Here is a 15,409-nt window from a genome sequence, read left to right as displayed (position 1 = left end):
TGTGATCTCCTGAAAACTTTCTGGTGATTCTTTAATTAAGGTTATCTTTCTCCACCTGCAAAAAATTGTTGACCTTTGATAAAGCAAATGATGTCTTGCATGGTAATATTTAAAGAAATGCTAAACTACAGCATGGCATTTTTACAAGTTGGCATTTTTACTGAATCTATCATGTGATCCTTGGTAAGATTTTTGGTAGTCATCACTGGATGCAATTAAACGGATCCAAAAATCACACCTGCATTATAGATGTGTTTTTCCCAACAAAATTTTGACACAGATCTGTAATTGTAGTCACAAAATCGCATACCAAATTTGATATATTTATGTCATTGTGTTTTTGAGTTATTGCATTTACATTAGGTTTTTGAAAGTGCAGAGTGATAGATATTCAATCCCTTGCTGGATTTAGCTCAAGTTTTGATAGGTATCTGCAGTATAGATGTTAAATCTGTCTACCATACAGCTCTTTTTGTTCTGTCATTATCATGTTAACTTATATTTGAATCACCACACAGACAGACTTCATTTGAACCGATTTTGGTCAAAATTTGACAGAAATCTACAAATTTAGTATAAAGACCAAATTTCATGCATCTACTCAAAGTATTTTTGTGTCATCTTTGTCACAGACAAGTGGACAAATACAGATGCAATGCCAAAAATGTGTTTTTCAAATTTGTCAAGGAAATGATATTTGACAGAATTTCATAGTTGAATTTTTTCATGATTGCAATATTTTTTCTATGTTTCATACATAAGATAGTAAAAATGAAGTAAATAATTTTATTTTATGTAGTTTGAGTCTATAAATGTTCTGATGAATTTTAAATTCTTATATAGATATTCTATCCTATCATATTTAATAATCAGTCGTGAGACACTAATATTTTAAATTAAAAAAAAAAATGTTCCACGATTTTTTGACTAAAACTGATTGAGTTATGAAAATTTGAATATCACTTTTTTGTTTAAATGCATGATTTTAGAGTTCTTCATGGACTGTCTTAAAGAAAATATGCCAATCAGCACCCATTGAAATAAAATTCAACCAATATTCTTAACAAATCAGTAGATCACTGAAGAGAATTTGTAAAAAATATGAAGCATTTTGATGATTATTACTTTTGGCGAGCAAGTAGTTTGTTAGGAATATTAAATGTATTTAATTTCAATTAATCTCTTAGACATAACTTCATGCTCTGATTCCACCTACAAATTATTTTTAGCCATCAAATTGTCAGTTATTAAAGCTGTATTATTTTAATAGTCTTGCATACATTGTGTTCATGAACCTTCCCAATGGAGACCAATCCCAAGATATCATGGAGCTAATAGATCTTGCACTATGAATTAATTGGAGGAAGTATATATAGTTACATACTTAACACATCATTATAACTCAAGAAGTTAAAAATGTAATGGTGGAATTTATTTAACTTCATTTAACTTTTTTTTCATTTTGTAAACTACACTTGCATTAAACAGAATCAATCTTCATTAGTTTTAAACAGTGGAAGAAAGTCATGCTATTAAATATTTAATGGAATATTTAAAAGGATTTATATTTCTGGGTAACAATGCAGTCTATTGAAAAAAGGTAAATTAAAAAAAAATGCCTAAATTCAAGAAAAATTTGCATTACTAAAAAATTGATATCTTAAAAAAAATAATTTGCAAATGTAAGAATAATTTTCAGACAGCAATTCTGAAGTTACTGTGGAAAGCCCCTAAAATAGAGCTTAATTTTTGATTTATTAAAATTTTCAAAAAATAAATAAATAGAGCATTCTAAGAGTCACATTTCTACTCTCTGAGGTATATATGTAGCAAATTTGGTAGATGTTGGTATTTTACAGGCTAGATCTATGGTCAATAGAGACATACACATACTGTCTCCTTTATTATCAATTTAAATTTATTTCAGATTTGTTTGGTAGTAAGCTCTTTGTAGTAGACTTGTATGCAGAGGATCAAAATATTTTGGTACATATACATACCACTAGCAGGACAATGTTCCTTAACCTCTGAAATGCTACCTATTAGAAGGCATAGAAAAAAGGATGCTATGGAAGATTTTCACAACATATTTTTATTGTGATCCATCTATCAGCTTCCAGTTTATCAATTTTTTTTTTCTGTACTGATTTTAGTAATAAATTTAGCCATAGCAGTATTAAAAAAATTGACTTCAAAGTACTAATCTTAAATAAATGGGTAGTGTCCTTCTGAATTTAAGTTTTGAAGGAGAAACATAATATATTTCATTAGTATGTGAAATATTAAATCTAATATTTGAAATTTGCAAATTTGATTGCAATTTTGATTAATTCTTTCTAAACAATTCACAAATATAAAGATTTTTTTTTAACATTAACTAATAGTTTTAAAAGGCATCAAATTTTGAGGATAATGAAAACTCATCATGCAAATGGTTCAAAATTGGGAGAAATTGAATGAACAAATTTAATGGAGAAATTGAATGAACGTTTTTAGCTTCTTTTATTTTATAACAACTTAATAGCTTCCGTTTTACTCATAAAACATTTTTGAGAATTTCAAAGACAGGGAAACTGATTCTATTTAAATATTTCAATTTTTTCTGATATTTATATAATTTATTTAGTATTAGCTTTTACTATAAAGTTTTTTTTTTATTATTAAGCATTTGATTATTTGGTTAGCATAATCATCTATGGAATATAGATGACTATATTTTTTTAGATGTTAAGTAAATGGTAAATATTAAAATGTTATATAATGTGACTGTTTCTATTTTTATGTATTTAAAACTTTCCTTTATAAAATAAGATATTTGATTTGCTTAATGATGTTTTCTTTTTTTTAGCCCTTATATTTCTACATGCTAAGAATCTTGCCAGCCAGCTGAAGCATAATCTGTCTTCATGTAAAGTAACCATTTTTTTTTTCTTTTTTTTTTTTTTTCAAGGTTTGGGTAGGAGTCTAACTTTTATGAAGGTAAAATGATTGAAGATGAAAATTTATTAATTCTTTTTCAATTTCTTTTGGAAACGGATATTATCTTCTTAATTTTTTTGTTAACTTTAAAATTTTGATATGTATATGTATATGTGTATGTAAGCATATCTTAACAGAGTATGACTGAAATGATGGAACTTTTGGAATTTTAACTTCGATTTATTTCACTACAGGAGTCATATTAAGTACAGAAAAAAGGCAGTAGGAGATGTGTCAGGCGGCATCACAATACAAGAGCAAAAGAAACATGAATTTTTCCTTTCAGTAATCTTACTATGAGAGTTTGATAAGGATTTCTTTGGCATATATAGTCTTAGGAAAGGGAATCTTAAGTATCTTTAAAAGAATGTTGTAAGCATTAGGGATTTTTATCCCTTCGATATGAGTGTGGGAAATGCAGGAGTTCTCAGTTTTCTAGAGCACATCTAGTGTCAATTAAATAAAGAAGTAGGAATTGGATCAGGAAATTAGAGAACATTTTAGAATGAAGTTAACATTATCTAATTTATGATAAAAATTAGAGAATTAATTAAGATTTAAATTAGATTTTAAAATATCATTACATATATATGCATATAAATTTTTATATTATATATTTTTGTTTAAATGAATTTGATGTATTGAATGATGTACTACAGTATTGAAATTGAGAAATCTGTATATTGAATTCTTTCTTTAATATATATTATGATATCAAAAGAATCATATTCATCTCTAAAGCAATTATCTCATATTTACTTGCATATGTCTTTAAAATATTGTAAATTCTGAACATTTAATATATATTTTGAAAAATTTAGTTTAAATATTTTAAAGGATTGAATTTCATGTATTAAAAATGCAGTTTATTTATTTTGAAAGCTGTAACTGGTAAAATCATCATGTTATTTAATAACTAGTAACATCAAGCAATATCATATGTTGAATTTTCAGGCATTTTGAATTTAACCTCCATGTTTTCAAAATAGCATTAAATGTTTTGAAATAATGTATCATTAAGTTCCCAATCTAACTAAGAAAAGCAATCTTTTTTTTTTAGAAATTAACTTTATTCATTACATATTCTTCTTCAAAAGTGATACATTCATTCTAACACTGCTTTTTGATGCCTTTTTTGTAGAATGTTTTGTCTTTGTTCTCAAAATAAACCTCAGTTTTGACAATCACTTCTACATTTGAGCCAAATTTCTTTTTTTAGGATATCCTTTTGATATCTTCAAAAGCCAATAATTGCTGTGGGTTAGATCTGAAGGGTATGGTAGATATGAAAGCAATTCAAAGCATATTTCATTCAGTTTAACTATTGTTTTCATCAACTTGTAACATAAATAATCTTATTGGAACAGCACTTTTCCTTTCATATGTGAGGCTATTTTTTCTTGATTTCTACACTCTGTGAATTCAATAATGCCATGTAATATTCACCATTGATAGTTTTGCCTTACTTAAGATAGTTGATGAGCAAAATACAATGTGCATCCCAAAATACAGATGTCATGACCTTGCCAGCTGACTTTTGAGTCTTTGATTGCTTCGAATAAATTTAACCAGCTGCTGTCCTCTCAACTGAAGATCTTTTTGGTTTAGATGTGCAGTTATGGTTCCTTGATTCCTCCATTGTTGCATCCAATGCAAGAAATCCTTTTTATCTTGCTCAAACAGCTTCAAACAGAGCTTTGAATCATCAACATGTTTTTCAATTTGATATAAAAAAATGACATCCATTTCAAAAGCAACCTGCGTATGATCAAATTTTCATGTAAAATTGTGAATGCACCTCCTTCTGATGTTTTTAATGTGTCAGCTATCTCATATAACTTCACTTTATGGTTTTTCAAAGTTATTTTGTGGACTTTTTTTGTTTTCCAAAGTAATTGCTGATTTTAGGGGAGCACAGCATTCAGCATTATTGGTGTCTGTGCAACTGCATTTAAATTCAATATATTAATCAATAATAGTTGATATTCCTCATGCAAAATCTTCACAACACTTATCAAGGCACTGTTTGCCTTTAGCAGTATTTTTCCCTCATAAAAAAAAACAGTGTTTAATCAACACATGAGATTCTTTTTTTATCCATTGTTTTGAAAATTAAAAAGCTGGTTGACTAAAATCACTATAACCTGTCATATGTCATGAAATGAATGATTATTAAATAATAATTACCAGATGTCATAAAATTTTGTCATGTATCATTTGAAAGATGGTTCTGTTCAGAAATCAATATGGGTCGGTCAACAATGTTGAAATATATGTGTCCAACCGAAGACTTATTGTATGATGTACTATGGTTAATGGTAAGTTTTAAGCAATATATACAATTTAATGGGTATTGCAATTTCTGAGTAAATTATTTATTTGCATTATAGGTAAACTATTTCTACATTTACTTTTAGCTTGGTAATATACTAACATTACGCACACACACATCTGTTAATATGACCTTTGTAGGTTAAGCTTTATTTTTTAGTTATGTGAAACATTCAATAAAAAAGTGAATAAATCTACAATCTAATTGTTTTTAAAGTACTAATACATGTATAGAAGTATTCACTTTTATGTTTATAAAGCTTATTTTTATATTTTTCATTGGTTATTCTTACAATAAATACATATAATATGCTTCAAATTATAATTATCATATATGATGGTTAAATGCTATAATTATAATATTAAAAAAAATAAAAATGTGTTTAATATTGATAACTGCTTGAATACTAGAGCACATACAAATAAAAAAGATTTTAAATAAGCCTTATTTTTGTTTTGTGTATCATCTTCCACTTGTGCAAGCAGATACAAATGATGACTAAGTTTCCTTGGATTAAAATAATTTACAAATGTAATTCAAAACTCAATCTTAATAGAGAACAAACTAAATAATTACTCAAATCACATACTGTAAAGCTCACTAAGATTCACCACATTGAAATCTGAAACTGAATTCCAGAGCAGATGCTTATAATCTGAAGAAGTACGATATTGAACTTTCTAGAAATTTCTCTGTATTTAAGAACCAAGCTTGTTGAGCCTCTAGATCTTGCTTTAAACAAAATCTTATTATCTGCAACTTATTTTTTTTTATTACCTAAAATGCAACTTTTAGTTGTTTCAAAGGATTTTTTTAAAAACTGCTGAGAGGTAATTTTTGCATAAGTTATTAATTTTTATAGAATATTACAAAATTTGATTAAACATTGTAAGAGGTAACTGTAAGCAAATAAAAAATTATTTAAAATGTGTGATATTTTCATTCAGTATAAATAACAGCAAATTGTATTTTATTTTTAAGAACTACAATTTTTAAATAATAAATTATTATTTAATTATTATAAAATCCATATTAAAACCTCCCTTATGTTCCATCATATTTATTGGAAATATTTGAATAGTTTATTCTCAATATATAAACATAATACTCTGATGGTCAAAATAAATATAGAAATCAAATCGAACTGAGCTGAAAATTAAATTGTTTCGGTATGGAAAAGATTAATCTTATACATATTATAGTTTCACTTAAAAAACACTAGGATATGTATTTCTTTGATTGTTCACTTTTATTTTTGAAAAGCATTCTATATGTTTGCATAAAAAAAGTAGAAAAGTTGTAAAAATATTGTGAAATATCAAAGTATTTAATAATTGTTGTATTGTGCAGCTTGCATATACAGGGTGTCTCAAAAACCTTGACCGCATCTTTTATTCCTTAAATATTTATCATAGACATATACTGTAAATTACAAAGTTGTATAAAAAATGGTGCAAAATATTATGAAATCGATTAAAAATTTCAGGTATTTTTATTCGGATCCCGTACAAAAAAATTGCCAATGAGTAAAATGTGCCTCATCCTTTAATTAGGTCATGTACAAAATTTCAGCAATTTTTCACAAAAAGTCTCAAAAATATGAAACTACATAAATGCTGATTTAAATGACTTTTCGATGCCTGGATATGAGTTGGCAAAGAGGAAAAAAATTATGTCGGATGTTCGTGTTTTAGGGGTCGTACACAAATTAACAAAGAAAGTGATGACTGAATAAATAAATAATAATTTTACGATTTATTGGTTCAAAAATATTAAACATTTGTAGAAATAATAACAACTTAAAGGAAAGATTACATAAAGGAAAGATTACTTAAAGGAAAGATTACATAAGTTTTTTTGCAAGTTCATTGCTGTGCTATTTTTAAGTTATATTCTGTAATTCATGATATAAAATTTTTAAGTATTTTTCAGGAAGCATAGATTTTAAAATTTGTATTTAAAACTAAAGATATGAAGCATATTTTATTTCCTTATGATGCATTTTTGTGTCGTGTCATCTGCACTGAAGTTGTAAACATTTGCATTTTAATTTGTGATTGACCCTTCACCAACTTTGTTTTAACATATCTTTGAGAGTTTCCATGTTAAAATTCTGTAATTTTGGCATATTTTACTCCCTGGGAATTTTTTTGTACAGGGTCCGTATAAAAATTTAAATTTGGTATTTTTTAAAGTTTAATCCACTGAAAATTTTAATTGATTTCATAACCTTTTACACCTTTTTTCACACAACTTTGTAATTTACAGTATATGTCTATGATCAATATTTAATAAATAAAAGCCGCAATCTAGGTTTTTGAGACACCCTGTATGCATGTAAGAGATTTAGGATTACATTTATTTATCTTGGGAATCAGTGCATTATTTATGAAAAATTTTTGATAAAAGTTCCTGTTGGAGTAAGGCATTAAAAATTCTTTTAATGATAAAAAAAACTTATGCATATAAAAGAATTTATTTTTATATTATTGATTTGATATTGAATTATATTTTTACTTTGCATCTATATTACTATATTTATCCTCTTCTAGATGGATCACAAGCGAATGCAATTGCCAGACTGACATCTCGATTAAAAAAATTTTCTTATGGACTGAATATGGATTATGTTAATCCTGTGAGTCTGACTTTTAATATTTTTCCCTTATTACAATTTTTTCCCTTTATTTTGTTGATTTTTATATTCTCTATTATTCAAATAATCTGTATATTGAGGAATGTGTTGCAAATTAAGAAAATAGCAACACAGCACAATGATCTGCAGTTGAGTTTGTAGGTTGCAAATAAACTCTTCAATTTGTATTGAAACTTGCATTTATTTTGAAGAGTTACAGCATTAAAAGTTATACTTTATATTTTTGTGTTTTTATATAGAATTGATCTGCTTTGATGTAAATCATCATTTTTTTTCTTTTCTTATTTACGTTACAATCCAGGCAATTGTTTTGATATTTCATATAATATTATTGGGAATAATATGCATGGTAACTTTGCTTGCTACGTGAATTTTTCTAATAAAAAAAAAGCAAAAGCAGTTAAAATTGAAACTAAGTTTAAGAAATTAAAAGTTGTTTTATTATATTGCTTTTAGCTTTTAAAAGTTCAGCTGTTTGGTATTTTTTGACGAACCAGACAATGATATGAGATTTGTATTATGCAATACATTTTTCATTACTTCATTTCTATACAATTTATTTTTTCTACGACAAACATAAGAATTGGTTAAAAAATTTTAAATTTGAGTGTTTAAATATATTAGCCAAAATTTATTTTTCAGTTTACTGTATTCATTTTGGAAATTTATTTTTCAGTCTACTGTAGTTAAAAAAGTCATGAGTGGATTAACTCCAAGCATGAAGACATCAGAATTGGACTGCTTGGCTGCGGAAATCTGTGCAACTATGACAACATTTCATCCTGATTATGCTATATTGGCTGGACGTATTGCTATCTCTAAGCTTCATAATGAAACAAAAGAATCCTTTAGTAGTAAGTATTTAAAGTGGTGTGTAAAATTTGTTGGAAATTTTCAGTTAGGATTCTGAAACTCTTTCAGTATGCAGTATTATTTTTCCAAAATTTTGGTAAAATTGAAGAGGGAGAATTTTATTTTCCATATCAAATAGATCATTTTACTTCCTTGCATACAAATTATAGATAAAGTATTGTAATCATCAAAAAATTCAAACCCAATATTTTGAAGAATCTCCATATTTTAGACCTCTCTGTGTTTGAAAAATACATTTTAAAATATTGTCTCTCTGTCTGTCTGTGACAAAGATAACTCAAAAACACTTTAACTTAGACTACTGAAATTTTATAAATGGTTTTTACTCTAAATTGGTAGATTTTTTATCAAATTTTGCACAAAATCAAAGCTATCTGTAATCTACCTGTATGATTGTTCAAATATAAATTAACATGATAATTATAAAACAAAGAGAGCTAGATGGCTAAAATTCGGCTGTACAGTTTTTAAGATATATATTGTAGGCTGCTATTACACTTAAAACCAAATCCAACAAATAGTTGAATGTATGTCAATCTGTATTTTCAGAAGTATGTAAAAGCAATAACTCAAAAACACGATGACTTAAATTTAGTATATGATTTTGTGACTACAATTGTAGTTCTGTGCCAAATTTTGGCTTCAATCAGTTGGCAAAAACACATCTAAAACACAGTTATGATTTTTGGTTACTTTGAACTGCATGCCAGAGATTTATTGCAAAAAACAAACACCTCTCCATATGATGGATGCAGTAAAAATGCTAAATTCATGCTGAAGGTTAATATTTCATAACTCTTGTACATCAGCTTGCCTTATGTAAAACAATTTTTTTGCAGGAGGTGGAAGATAATCTTAATTAGAGGGTATGTGAGAAAATTTTGAGGAGACTAGTTTTATTAAATGTATATTCCGATTATTAAAAGTTTACATATTAGCTATTGAGCTGTAATTAGAGTGGATATCTGTATATACTAAAAATTGTTTTCCTCAAATAAAACTGAATTATTAAATAGTTAATTTTATTAATTATTATAAATAATTAATATAGAAATTTTTTTCTTGTATTTTTTTTAGAAAATATTACATTTTATATTTATTTCATTTCATATGGATACACACTGATTCATATTTTTTTTAATTTGATTTTTGGATATTATTTACTGAATGCCAGGGATTAATTTTGAAGAATAATACCATAGGTTTAATAAAAATGTTAAATTCATGCTAAAGGTTAACATTTTATAAATATTGTATGTCAATGCCATGCAGGACATTCCATACCTAACTGAAGGTTCACAATTTTTTGAAAAGTGGGGGAGGGGATAAAACTTTTCTTAGAGAGTGTGAAAAAGTTTCCGGAAGATCGCTCCCACTGTAAAAAACTGTTGGGTTGAAAATAAAAACAAACATAGGTGATTTCTTTAGTCTATATTACTGAGTTTAAATTATTTGAGAAATTAATTGCTAAGTTTAAATGCTTATATTAAACAAATTTTATTATTGTGTTTTATGTGTATTTATGTGTTCAATTTTTTTCATTTAAATTAAAGAATCAGTGTGACAAAATTTTTTTGCACTAGAAATGTTTTATAATTTGCATTATACATGTCAATTTCAAATATTCTAATGTTGGAGAATTGTTTAGTATTTTTTTTGAACTACAAAGATTGGCACTTGTAAATAATTTTTTAGATAAAGTATCACATATTAATTTTTTTTCTCGTTATTAGTCATAATTTTTATTCTTAAATATAGTTAGTAATTTTAAAATTGATTAGTTTTAAATTTTGGAAGTTATAAAACAAAAGCTATAACTTTTTTTTATAAGTTCGCATATTAGGTAGACATCCTTTCAAAGTTGGAATGCAATTCTTTTTGTATTTTCTCAGTTGATTTCAATTATATCAATGGCAATTTAATAAAAGAAAAATTTTCCCATACATTTTGAACCCTTGTGTGCCATATATAAAAACTATATAAATCTGTATGCATGTTTTTTGGAATAAAATTTTTCAAATTTGCCATGTTAAATTTTTTTAACTACAAAAATTAAATTAACCATTTTATTCAATAAAAATGTTTTAAAAATAAATTTTGAATCAAATTTTCAACTTTGACCATTACTAAAAAGTATTAGTTATTTAAAATGAAAAATAGATTTCTCTCCGCAACTGTGTATACTACATGCAATGATTTTTTTTTCTATAAATATTAAGAATAATCTGCAGATAACCTTTTATAAACAAAATACTAACTGTTTCTGTCAATTATTTAAAAATTTCTACTGTATACATTGGTATGGATTTAAAATAATTTTTAAACTCTACTTTCATTCTTACATGGAAAGGAAATATTTATAATTGTGTTAAATTTCAGTGAATATTAGTGAATATGCATTTCATAACAAGACAAAAAAAAATACTAATAAAGAAAGAATAGAGTATTTACAATATTTTAATATTTACAAATTTTGTTATATCACTCTTTCTATGATAATGCACAATGCCCATCACTCATGTAATTTTGATTCAGAATAAAAAACAACAACATAAACTATTAAAAAATGTTGCTATAATGAGAAAAAGAGCATGGAAAGTGAAGTGAAGAATATTGAGAAAAATAACATATTAGATGATAGTTGCTGAATACTAATTTTGAATAATTTAAAAACTTCTATTAAAAACTTATTAAAAATTAAAGCTGCCTGGCATTTATTGATAGTTGCTAATTGCTGGTTATATATATTTTTTTCATTCACATTTGTGCTAGTTTACAATAAACTCTTATTGCCGATAAATTTATATTAAAAGATTTTCAATTTGTAAATGCTGAATTTTTTTTATGTTTGTTTAAATTAAAGAAATAATTGTACCTGAGTAAATGCTAATTTCTTTGCTGGAGCGAAAAATTATTAGTAATTGAATGAAATAATTTCTTTAAAAAAAGTCTTAAATCTGGATAAAACAATGTTAGTCTTTTTTTTTGTGTGTGTGATTATTTAAATATATATTGAATTTCACTTTTACACAGATAAATTTATTTTTCAAGTTAGCATTTTAAAAGTAATTATTATGATTTTTTTTTCATGCAATTGGTTTTTTTCAGTTTCTATTAATATCCTGTTTCTTTAACTTCTTCTTAATGCTGTAGTTTATATTTATGCTAATATTTAATGTCTTTGAGTTTTAAATTCATTTGTGCATGAAGTCTACAACTATTGAACAGTGTATATTTTTCTGAAGATAAACTTGCAATCAATAACAATTTAAAAGCATAAAATTGTAAATATAATAAGCAATGTAAATAGGAAATTTATTCAAAGAATGTTTGAAAAACATTACGTAATTATTTTATTTTTGTGATGTTTGGAAAACTCATCAATTTTTATTCTGTATTTGGTAGGATATTGAAATTTTTGCATTCATGTGTTATATTATATAAGCTTGTTAAAGTTGCTTAACTAAAAAATTGGAATGCACAGTTAGTTTTTCACTCTGTCAATGCAAAGGAATGAAATTTACTATTGGCATAATGATTCAAAATCCTAATGGCTGCATTAATATATTGCAATTTTGTTTAGGTGTAATTGAGGACTTGTATACATTGGTGAATAAAAAAACTGGGAAACATGCCCCACTAATATCAGATTATAATTTCAATGTGATTATGAAGAATGCTGAGGTAATTTTTTTAATTTCAAAGTTATATTTTATAAGTATTTAATAAATGTTTTTTTAAAAATTTATTTATCATCTCTTTTAAAATGAATATTGTAAAAATTGCAAACATGCATTATCACAAAACGTAAATTATCTTATGTTCAAATAGTTTTAAAATTATTTAATGCTTGTAATTTTCATATTTTTTTTTTTTTTTTTTTTGAAAATTGTCACAAAATAATACTGTTTTTGGATTGTCACATAAATTGATTTCACTGTTTTAATACTTTTTTTTTTACTGCAAATAAAAACATAGATTTGTGTGCTACTTTCATCAAAAATCTAGGAATTATCAATTGCTTAGCTTTCACAGCATATTATACAACATTTTAAGGGATTTTGTTTAATGTTTTGTTTATTCTTTCCCCCCTTTCAATTTTTTTTCTTTAAGTATATTGTTGACGATTTACATCAGTTGAATTTTTTAAACAGAATTAAAGAATTTCTTTTTTAAAATTAAAACTCATTTTTTTTCTATAGAAACTGAATTCTATCATTGACCACAAAAGAGATTACAATTATAACTATTTTGGATTTAAGGTGAGTATGAAAATGCATCTTAAAAACAAATGTGACAATGAATGTTTTTCTATGTACATCATTTAATGACTTTTGATTTTCTCCTTCTTTAGACTCTGGAACGATCATATTTGTTAAAAATAGATGATAAAGGTACAATTATTTAATCATTATTTCTACAGTTCCTTTTTGAGTTGTATCACTGTTAACTGAACTCAAAGTGCAATTATAATTATTTATAACTGGACCCTTTTCACCTTCATTTTGCTTAAACTGTGAATATTTAATGGCATCTATTATTTGAAATTAATACTAAACTGATAATAGCATAATAAAAGCTTAAAAGCTTTTTACCATTTGTCTGACTATTTATAAAAACTGTCTTCTCAATATATATGTATAGTTACTATAATGCCATATTAATTTATACATGAAATTAATTTATTTTGTTATTGATTAATTTATCCTGAACATAGGACAAAGAAATCAAATAAAAATTGAATTTCAGATTTATAGAAAATAATTTTCAAATTCTATATAAATATTATGTAAACAATATATATATATTTGAAAATACAATTGCAATAAATGAAATTTAAAAAAAATCACTGATGTTACAGAGCTCACAAAGCACCATTTTATTTATTAACTGATAAAAGTTTTAGTTATAAAACTTTTATACAGTTGTCTGCTTTGTATGGTGTGAGGAAGAGAGGGATAAAATTTTTTGAAAATTTCTCTGTATCTTGAGATTCAAACAATAATGAACCTCAAGAAGTTGCACTCACTTAACAAGCAGTTTAGCCCAAAATCTGGTTAAAAAGTCATCAGTATCACTGTAATATGAAGCATATGAGATTTTTCCATGAAATTTTTATTGGTCATTGTGTTCAATATTTAAAATTTCAATTTAAGTTTGTATTCCTATTTTATGAAAACTTTGTTTCTACTTTAAAACAAGATTAAAAAAAAAATTTTTTTTTTTAATATTATACTTTTTGTATACATAAAAATTAGATGCATACAAAAAAATGTAAAAGAAAAAAAGAATATTTTAATAGTTTTAATAGTTAGTTAGTAATAATAGAAAGAAAAATATTTTAATAGTTTTTGATTCTCATATATGGAAAAGAATCTTAAAAACTATTTTAATTCACTGCAGTTTTATTATTTTATTTAAATGACATTGTTTTAAAATTAGCAAATGTTTTTAGCTTTGCAAAATTTAATTTCCAGAAGAATTTGAAAAAAAAAAAATGACTATATAATGTGAAAATAATTTATTGAGGATTCTTGGCTGGTTGGTACCATTTACTAATACGATTGTTTTAGTTTTTAAAAAATGATTACATGTAACAAATCATTGCTTTGAATAAATTTTATTTTAAATTATATTTGATTTTTTTTTTTTTGTTTCAATTCATTTAAACAAGTTGAAAAAGTTTGAATATCCAAAGTTATGAAAAAAAAAAAAAAAGATTAATAGCCCAGAGCTTATTTACTAAAAATCAACAATATTGTCCTTAATATTTGTGATACTCTATTAAGTTGAAAATAAGTTTAATTGAAGAAGGACAAACCATTTATTACTTATTTTTATATGTATGTTTCTTTGAGTTATACAGACAAACTAATTTTAAAACATGGGAGAATTAAATTCATGGTTTAATATAATTTACCTACAAAAAAAAATTCTTTTTATCTTCACCAGAATTTGTAATTATACTTGTGAATAGAATGGAAGTTCAAATTTTTTGAATGGTTAATAATTGGTTTGAAAAGTTCATAATTGAAGAAATTGATAAAATTCAAAGTTGCTTTCTTGTTTTATCTCTTCTTTTAAAAGTCACTCCATAATTGTTTTGGAATAATCTTAGAATAAAATTTTTTTTTTCATAATGGTGGCATTCAAGCTTGAATTAATTTCAGTGGTTGAAAGACCCCAACATATGTTGATGCGAGTTGCTATTGGGATTCATGGTGAAGACATTGGTAAGGCTATTGAGACTTATCATCTAATGTCTGAGAAATGGTTCACTCATGCATCTCCAACTCTTTTCAATGCTGGCACTCCAAGACCTCAGTTATCAAGGTATGCAATTTTGGATTAAAAGTACTCTTTTATACACTCGCATTTTGGTATGATTATTATTTAGTTATTATTTTTAAGTAAATATTAAGAATTCTGATTGGATGACTATGCTTGCAGAGTTATTCTGGGTTGCCAAGGCACTAAGGAAGGCACTAAGGCACCAGGAAATTTAAAAAAAGCGATTTCTGTGTACTGATTTGTAAGAAGATAATAATCTTAAGTAATATGGAAAAACA

The 15,409-nt window shown here is 25.4% G+C and overlaps 1 protein-coding gene across 4 annotated transcripts in view; it reads left to right on the top strand.

Annotated features, from left to right (window-relative positions):
• LOC129957128 (ribonucleoside-diphosphate reductase large subunit-like) overlaps positions 1–15,409 on the top strand; it is a 46,513-nt gene that overhangs the window by 2,304 nt on the left and 28,800 nt on the right. The window contains exons 2-8 of one of the 4 annotated variants that reach the window (XM_056069288.1): positions 2,849–2,908; positions 7,864–7,949; positions 8,644–8,821; positions 12,424–12,524; positions 13,043–13,102; positions 13,195–13,234; positions 15,011–15,173. In XM_056069288.1, the coding sequence (XP_055925263.1) occupies positions 2,849–2,908; positions 7,864–7,949; positions 8,644–8,821; positions 12,424–12,524; positions 13,043–13,102; positions 13,195–13,234; positions 15,011–15,173 (688 nt within the window). Of the gene's footprint in view, positions 1–2,848; positions 2,980–7,863; positions 7,950–8,643; positions 8,822–12,423; positions 12,525–13,042; positions 13,103–13,194; positions 13,235–15,010; positions 15,174–15,409 lie in introns of those variants that run through there. The other 3 variants (XM_056069289.1, XM_056069290.1, XM_056069291.1) reach the window with 3 other exon arrangements.

This window comes from Argiope bruennichi, chromosome 11 (assembly GCF_947563725.1).
Source record: "Argiope bruennichi chromosome 11, qqArgBrue1.1, whole genome shotgun sequence".
Lineage (NCBI taxonomy): Eukaryota > Metazoa > Arthropoda > Arachnida > Araneae > Araneidae > Argiope > Argiope bruennichi.
The sequence above is the reverse complement of the archived record's forward strand: the minus strand, read 5'-3'. Positions and strand labels throughout refer to the sequence as shown.